At 41.7% G+C, this 8,973-nt stretch overlaps 1 protein-coding gene across 1 annotated transcript in view; it reads right to left on the bottom strand.

Annotated features, from left to right (window-relative positions):
* Nucleotides 1-2,641: 2,641 nt before the first annotated feature.
* The window catches only part of fam166c (family with sequence similarity 166 member C), a 34,729-nt gene continuing 28,397 nt past the window's right edge, over nucleotides 2,642-8,973 (bottom strand). Inside the window, exons 4-5 of the mRNA XM_043676376.1 lie at nucleotides 4,812-4,955; nucleotides 2,642-2,843 (exon numbers count right to left, since the gene is read on the bottom strand). Coding sequence (XP_043532311.1) covers nucleotides 2,702-2,843; nucleotides 4,812-4,955 — 286 coding nt within the window. The 3' untranslated portion in view covers nucleotides 2,642-2,701. The remainder of the gene's footprint in view (nucleotides 2,844-4,811; nucleotides 4,956-8,973) is intronic.

The following is an 8,973-nucleotide window of genomic DNA, read 5'->3' as shown; positions in this document are numbered from 1 at the left end:
CCTTTCCCACATTTCACCTTCTGTAAATTGAGGGCATCCAAACCTCTGCTGCTTGTGTCTTTAACTCACAGAAGCTCCCGTCTCCCTCTCCCCGCCAGCATTCACTCCTGACAGAGCAATGCTTGATTTTAGCGTTCTCATTCTTGTCTCCAAACCCCTCTCTGGCATTGCCCCTCCCTTGCTGTAATGTTTCCTCCCACCGTCCCCGACATCCAGATTAGCATGAGGTCACTAAAGAGGAATAATTGGAAGGAATGCAGAGCCAGGGGCAGGTTGATGGGGGAGTGGAGAAGTGGGAAGGACTGATCCATTCTTCATACAACTTTGAGCACTGAGGAAGGCCTTCTCAATAACCCATCCCAGCCATCGCTCTCCTCTCCTCTGGCTGCCTTGGCTCAGCTCTATCCTCACCTTCCTCCTCCCTGGACCCCAGAGATGATGAGATTCTACACCTCTCTACTGAGACACGTCCAGTGATTTGGAGCGACCTGCCTTGGTAGTGAAACTCCAGCCCCAGGAATGGAAGTTCCTGATGGCTCATGACCGTTTCTATCGGATTGTATCCTGAGGGAGGCCTGAACACTGCACTCCTCGGAGATACACGAGAACATGTGCAGACTCAAAGTTGCTGTCAGCTTCAGAGGAGAAAAGACAGCAAACTATGCAGACATTACTTCTGTAAAAGCCAGGCTACCCAACTTTAAAGCGAGTTCAATGATGAAATCATTGTTGTGTTGTCAAGTGAAAACTAGACATTGGAGTCTCAATGCTGCCACCTGTGGTAGGTATGAAAAATGCAATGCTGGTGACACACAGTAGCGTGATACTGCAATAAAGGTAGGGCCAGAGCTCATGTGGTGCTATGGTAGTGTCCCTACCTCTGAGCCAGGAGGTCTGGGTTTAAGTCACATCTGTTCCAACAGTGTGTTCTAACACTTCGGCGTAGTTTGTTTTAAAACAGGGTCATTGTCCTACCCGGCCATGAGCTGCTCTCTCAGGGCGGTCGTGGTTTAACCTGAGGGTCACCATGCCTCAGGGCAGGTTGAGAAGGAGAATCCTTCATGGGAACCTCAGCCAGTGCAGGAAATTAGCTCAAGGTGTCACCGTGCATAACAAACCAGCCAAGGGAGGGAAACCGACTCCTAATTGTTACTTTAATAAGCTCAGTGGGAAGAATTTTAATGTTAATTAACTTTCCATAGCATTGCATGTCGAGATTCAGGTCAGCTGTCATCCTTAACTGAATTAAGATTAAAATAATTCAGATTTCATTTTAAACTTTAATGTAAATTATTTTTGTTTATAAATCAAATCACAAGTGAAGCAGCTTTGGAAGTAGGACACGAGGGTTTTGGAGCATTGTGGGAGTGGGGGTGGGGTTGTGGGAGTGGGGAGGGGTGGGGGGAGGAGGGAGTGAGGAGCAGTGGGAGGTAACCCTCACATTGTCAGCTCTCTGCTGGCAGGCTGCACTTACACTTTGACATCTTGATGGAGGCAGTTTCTATTGGAACTGTTGTCAGAGGAATTCATCACAGTGACATTTCACAGAAAAACATAACGAGTGAATTCAAAGTTGTAGGCAAGAAATCGGAGTCTGATGCAAGGTTTGTGAGTGTTAAGAACATAAAACACATCGTTCAGATAAGCACGGTGACTGTAATCTCATAAATGATGCAGGATTGTGGTGTATGTTATAACCAGTTATCAAAAAAATCTTGATGCATGTTATAAATGTAGTGGTGCGATGGATTTTGATGAAAGGATGTGAATGAGAGACAGAGAATGAGGGTGAACAGAATGGGGCTGGCGTCAGAGGAATAGCAAGTTGGATAATACCTACTGCAGGGACTTGCATGGATGGGTGTGTTCATGTAGGCATTGAAAGAGGAGAAACATTCCAACTTAGAGGCTTTAAAGAGACTGAGAGCCAGTGGAGGATAACACAGACTTGCGACAGGTGAATGGGATTGGAGCAGGTTCCAGCCCACGCGTGAGGATGTATGGGATGGAGTAAACAATACTGACAAGAGACAGGTGCAGGTTGCCATGTTAAATTATGAGGTTGTGGCAATAATAGACCTGGCTGAAGGAAGGGCATGACTGGTTATTAAGTAATCCTGGTGCTCAGAAATGAGAGGAAAGGATCAAAAGGAGGAGGGGTGGTAGTTTTGATTAGGGAGAGAACCACAGTACTAGAAAAAGACGGTGTCTCAAAGATTCAAGGGCAGATCAATTTGGTCAGGGCTAAGGAACACAAAGGATATCATTACCTCTGCTTGGTGCAGTCTCCAGACCACCCACATCTACCAGGCAGCTTTATTAAAAAGGAGCACTAAATCCAAAAGGAGGGAGGTTATACTGAACCTGTATAAAACACTAGTTCGACCTCAGCTGGAGTACTGTGTACAGTACAGTGCATCTGACGATGGAGCAATGCTCTGAAAGCTTGCAGTTTCAAATAAACCAGTTAGACTATAACCTGGTGTGGTGTGACTTCGGACTGAGAAAATCCAGAGTGTCTCTGCTGTGGTGAAAACGCAGCCAAAATATGTTGATATATGTTTTGTGCAATAGGAACAATGCAAAAGGCAAGCATTTGTTAAGGGTCTGTAAGAAAAACTGACAGAAACTGGGAAGAGAACATGCTTTATTTCAATCCAGCCAACAGCTTCATAGTAAAGTTTCGTTTGTAGATAATCATTCATTTGTCCTCGCACAAAAATGTTTTACGATCATATCCTGCTTGGTAGTCAGGGATGTTTTGGGGGCTGCATCGTAATTGTGATGTTGGCCCATTAGCACCGAAGAGCATCCTACCATCCAGCTTTGGACAGTGAAGGTAACTGAGAGGAAAGTATATTCATTTAGGAAGAAGTTAGTCTTTCATCCTCAACGTACTTTCAATAACATTTCGTGCTTTAGGTTGTAAGGTGTCCTCTTAGCAATGGTGTGCTGATGTGGAATTGTAGTATTAAATTTTATACCATTTATTGTATTCTAGAAAGGTCAGTACTGGAGGATAGAACTGGAGCCAATCTTTATATACTTTTATAAGTGCTTATTTATTCAACAATCGCAGATGAATTCTGTTGCTTACTTATAAGGGCACAAGTGAATCCCTACCACCAGCATATATTGAAATGTAATTTCACACTATCATACAAATTAGGAAGTTAGGCCAATCAGCCCCTTGAGCCTGCTGCACCATTCAATAAAATCATGAGTGATCTGATTGGAACCACAAATCTACATCCCCACCTGATAACTTTTCATCCCCTCGTACCAGACTCTATCTACCTCTCCGTTTAAAATACTCAATGTTTACAGCCTCCACCACCCTTTCAGGAAGAGAGCTCCATAATGCTGTGAGCCTCTGAGGAAAGAAAATGTGCATCATCTCTGTTCAAGCAGACCATGTGGGATTGTTAAACAGAAATTCTCCCAAAAAAGGTAATATTCTCCCTAGAGATAGTAAGGATTGCAGATGCTGGGAGCCAGAGTTGGTAAAAAGTGGAGCTGGAAAGGCCCAGCAGGTCAGGCAGCATCGGAGGAGCAGGAGAGTCAGGATTTTGGGTCCTAACGGAAGGGCCTGGCCTGAAACATTGACTCTCCTGCTCCTCTGATGCTGCCTGACCGGCTGTGCCTTTCCAGCTCCACCTTTTATCAATATTCTTTGCCAATATACAATAAGGTGTTAATTATTAATTTTGTAACATACGAAGTTCTGCAAGTATAATTAATGGTCCTGAAAAGAGTCCTGCCCTGCTGTAATGCTATAGAAACTGTAAAATGATGAAAGGTTTTGCCAATTTAGTCTAATATCACTTATTTGAATAATTCTCCTGGGTCTGCTAATTATGATTCAACTAGGAGCTAGATGTTTTTTTTGTACAGTGCTATTTAATTAAGCATAACAACATTAAACACATTTAATGGAACAATGTTGTCACTTGTGAGAGAGATCAGAGTAGGGACCATTTAAATATAAGGCGGTCACTAATAAAACCAGTGACGAATTTGGGAGAAATATGTTGATTTGAAGAGCGGTTAAAGTATCAAATTCACTACAGCTGAGATGGTTACTATTGCTGTACATGAGAGAACAAGGAACACAATATGTTGATGAGTATGCAAAAAGAAGGGTGGGAGCAAGCTCACGCAGGACATAAGAACAGCATCAACCAGTTCAGATGATTGGCAACTTTCTGCACAATTAAAACTTTGTTAACTCTCTACTGAGTTTCCCAGTTTGCACCTAACCTTACTAACATTATTAGAGGTAAAACAACACCTTATGTACACAGCACATTGTTCATTGGCACTGTTGTAGCAATTTCTGTCGTTAAAAAAAAGCACCCCACATAAAAGATGGACTCTGCATGAGAATTATTATGATCATCTCCTGCTCGAATGTTTATCACCAGAAGGGGTCAGTGAGCTGTTTTCCGCACTCAGCTGGGCTGGGTGTTTTTCAGATTTCCCATCTCTATCAAGAATTTTGAGTGAGGTGAGAGCTGAACACATTGTGAAGGACAAGGCATTGTGGTTGTGACAGACAGTCTAATTGTCATTCTTTTCATTTCTATATCTTTTTATCTTTTATTTCATAGACTATCTCCTTCAATTAGGTTTATACTGAAATTTTGTTGCTTGGATATGCCTAAATATGTTATGGATATCCTACCAAGTATCTATAGGATTAACATTATCAAACATGAAAAGTGTTATCTACATCTTATTTTCTAGGTCTCCTGGACGAAAATGAAACTAATGATTACTACTGCTTGGCCATTGTTGGCATGTGTACTCACGGTAGTGCAGCCACAGCACCCCCTGCCTGTCCTTTCGAAGGGATGCACAGAGCAACCTCCAAATTATCTTTGCAAAGTTTTTCCAAATATTCACGTGGCCAAGCCATATAGTCCGGGGAAGGACACAAATCTTTGTTTCTTTGGCTGTTTGAAAATAATTTAGCACAAAATATGTTATTGTGGTTTTCATCCAGCAGCTATTTCCTCACTTTTTTTTATTCTCTTGTCCTTTTTCATGGAAATTGGGAATAACAGAAACTAATTGGAATTGATCCATGTCTATGCATTAAAAAACTTTCTTATACAACAAGTTCTACAGAAGATTCAGATTTGACTCAAAACATAGCATCATTTTTCTCTTCACAGATACTGTCAGACCCGCTGAGTCTGTTTTTGTTTCAGATCACTAACGCACATAGTTCTTTGATTTATTTGACCAATTTTTTAGGTTAAATTCAATAGGGTGCAGTAAAAATACCAGACTATGTGACTTTATTTATTATAGCTTGAGAAGTCAAGCATGCTTGGCCTTTTTGTCACAAAGTTCAGCAGCTGAAACAATTTACTGTTCCAGTCAGTATCCTCACAGCCATCTCAGTATAGTGTTAAACGCCTCATTGGTCAAACACCTTTCATATGTATTGGAGACAAAGAAATTGATTATCAGGTGGAGAAAATTCTGAAAACGTTTGAGAATAAAGAAGTCAAGATTCTGACTCAGGATTTATACCTGAACCATCAAATACAGGGCAACCTCAATTATCTGAACATCAATTTCCGAATTTCAGATTATCCAAACAAGGTTTCAAAGTCCCGTAAAAACACTATCCATTATCCAAACAATCCGTTATCCGAACAAAATACTCCCCACCCATCTCATTTGGATAATCGAGGTTGTTCTGTATTGTCTTTTGTTAATATGACTTTCTCTTTCTGATCACTAGATGGTGCCAATAAAACATTAAATTACAGTTTGGATCCACTTTTTGTCTTCTACCTAACCAGTTTACCAAATCTGTTTTATGTGCCTTCAGTTCATAATAATTATCACCGTTTTTTGCCTGCAATGAAGAATGTAGGAGGGACTTCAAGCTTTTGAGTATGTGTTTTTCATTACTCCATTAGTGACAGCCACACCTGGTCCCCAGAGTGTAGAATTCCAGCTTGGAAAGACACTGCCTCTCTGCTTTCGTCTCCTTTACGCTTCTTAAACCAACCACTTGGATCAAACCTCCAGTCACATGTTCTAATATCTCCTAATATGGTTCCGTGACAAATTTTAGCCAATTTAGATTCATCTGCATCATCGTGGGCTATTTAATTATGCATTGTATTGTACAGAACACCGACACTCAGTTGCAGTAGTGTATGCCATCCACAACTTGCACTGCAAAATTCACCAAAGATCCTTAGACAGCACTTTCCAAACCCAAGACCATTTCCATCTTAAAAGGTCAAGGGCAGCAGATACATGGAAACACCACCACCTACAAGTTCCCCTGCAAGCCACTCACCATCCCAACTTGGAAATATATTGCTGTTCCTTCACTGTCGCTGGGACAATATCCTGGAATCCCCTTCCTAATGCATTGTGGCTCTGGACTGCAGGGGTTCAAGAAGCTAGCTGTCTTCTCAAGGGGCAACTAGGGACGGGCAATAGATGTTGGCTCAGCCAGCGATCCCCACATAAAACTCCCTGACTCTCCAAGTGCAGACTAATTCTGTCCCTCTGTATTGCTTCCAATAGTTTCCCTGCCACCAAAGTTAACCTGACTGGTTTGCAGTTTCCTATATCTCATGCTCCCTACTTGAATAACAGTACCATGTTGCCTATCCTCCAGTCTTCATTCACCTCTCCTGTGAATAAAAAGGAATTGAAAACTATTGCAAGCATCCCTGTTATTTTCACCCTTTGCCTCACTCAACAACCTGGGATATATTCCATCTGACCCTTATCTGATTTATCTACTTTTAAGTCTGCAAGACCACACAGAACCTACCCTCTGTCTGTGCTAATTTGTTTAATTGTATCACAGACATTTGTCTTGATTTCTACACTGATATCATCCATCTCAATAATGAACACTGGTCTGAAATATTCATTGAGACTCCTGCCTCTGGCTCCATGGACAAAATACCACTCTTGTTCCTAATGGGCCCTACTCTTTCCCTAGTTATCCTTTTGTCTTTAATGTACTTGTAAAATAACTTAGGGTTTTCCTTTATTCCATCTGTCATTATTCCTTCTACCCCACTTTTTGCTCTCTCAGTTTCCCTTTTTAAAATTTCCCTCTTGCACATTCTGTACTCCTCCAGAGTTTCTGTTGTTTTAAACCTCTCAGCATCAGCCATAAGTCTCTCTTTTTCTCTTTATCCAATTCCTTGATATCCAAGGTTCACTCGATTTGTTGGTCCCACACCCAGTCTTTATTGGAAGATGTCAGCCCTGTACACTGTTTCCTTCTTCAATGCATCCAGCTGCTCTAAGACAGAATTACCTAAGAGTATCTGTTCCCAGTCCACTCTGGCTAAATCATACAAGACCCCATTAAAATCAGTTTAGATAGAGTCATAGCGAGGTACAGCACAGAAACAGACCCTTCGGTCCAACTCGTCCATGCCGACCAGATATCCTAAACTAATCTGGTCCCATTTGCCAGCACTTGGCCCATATGCCCCCAAACCCTTCCTATTCATATACCTATCCACATGCCTTTTAAATGTTGCAATTTTACCAGCCTCCACCACTTCCTCTGGCAGATCATTCCATGCACGTCCAACCTCTGTGAGAAAGTGTTGCCCCTTAGGTCTTTTTTATATCTTTCCTCTCTCACCCTAAACCTATGCCCTCTAGTTCTGGACTCCCCCACCCCAGGGAAAAGACCTTGTCTATTTACCCTATCCATGCCCCTCATGAGTTTATAAACCTCTATAAGGTCACACCCCACCCTCCAACGATCCAGGGAAAACAGCCCCAGCCTATTCAGCCTCTCCAACCCTGGCAACATCCTTGTTAAGCGTTTCTGAACCCTTTCAAGTTTCACAACATGCTTCTGAGAGGAGGGAGACCAGAATTGCACGCAAAATTCCAACAGTGGCCTAACCAATGTCCTGTACAACCGCAACTTGACCTCACAACTCCTGTACTCAATGTATTAACCAATAAAAAGAAAACATACCAAACACCTTCTTCACTATCCTATCTACCTTTGACTCCATTTTCACGGAGCTATGAACCTGCACTCCAAAGGTCTCTTTGTTCAGCAACACTCCCCAGGACCTTACCATTAAGTGCCTAAGTCCTGCCCTGATTTGCCTTTCCAAAATGTAGCACCTCACATATATCTGAATTAAACTCCATCTGCCACTCCTCAGCCCAATGGGCGATTGGATCATGATCCTGTTGTAATCTGAGGTAACCTTCTTCTCTGTCCCCTCCAATTTTGGTGTCATCTGCAAACTTACTAACTACACCTCCTGTGTTTACATCCAAAGATAAAACTTTTATTTCAGGCCCATCTATTAGTTATTTAATAACTAATTTACTCCATTATTTTCACCCAGAAGGCATATAAAATTAGAAGGTTTATATAAGTTGTCAACATCTCAGAGCTACTTTCATAATGTGAAATTGTACAATCCCCAATGAGAAAAGATAACTTTGCTTAACTTCAAAGGGGAACCATTTGCTAAATTTGTACATATTGCAGAGCAAGGAGTTCTCGGTGAGCATTCTTGTGGTGTTATATCATGTTGAAAGGATAGAAAACACAGGTATTGCAAAGTATGAAAATGAAAACAAAACATATACAGTGATCAAACAATCAAAACTACAATTTATTTAATGCAATTGTTTCCCAGTTTAGTAAATATTATTTAAACACCTGTTTGTCTAACATTCTCCAGTCCCGAAACCATAACCATAACCAAGATTTCAGAACTAAATTCGGTTATTTGACCCATCAAGTCCACTTTGCCATTCAATCATGGCTGATATGTCCCTGAACCCCCATTCTCCTGCCTTCTCCCCATAACCCTTGACCCCCTTATCAGACCCTTGAACTCAGATTTCTCCAGTTTCCTCATTTCCCCTCCCCCCCACCTTGTCTCAGTCAAATCCCTCGAACTCAGCACTGCCTTCCTAACCTGCAATCTTCTTCCT

This window comes from Chiloscyllium plagiosum, chromosome 3 (assembly GCF_004010195.1).
Source record: "Chiloscyllium plagiosum isolate BGI_BamShark_2017 chromosome 3, ASM401019v2, whole genome shotgun sequence".
Taxonomy (NCBI): domain Eukaryota; kingdom Metazoa; phylum Chordata; class Chondrichthyes; order Orectolobiformes; family Hemiscylliidae; genus Chiloscyllium; species Chiloscyllium plagiosum.
The sequence above is the reverse complement of the archived record's forward strand: the minus strand, read 5'-3'. Positions and strand labels throughout refer to the sequence as shown.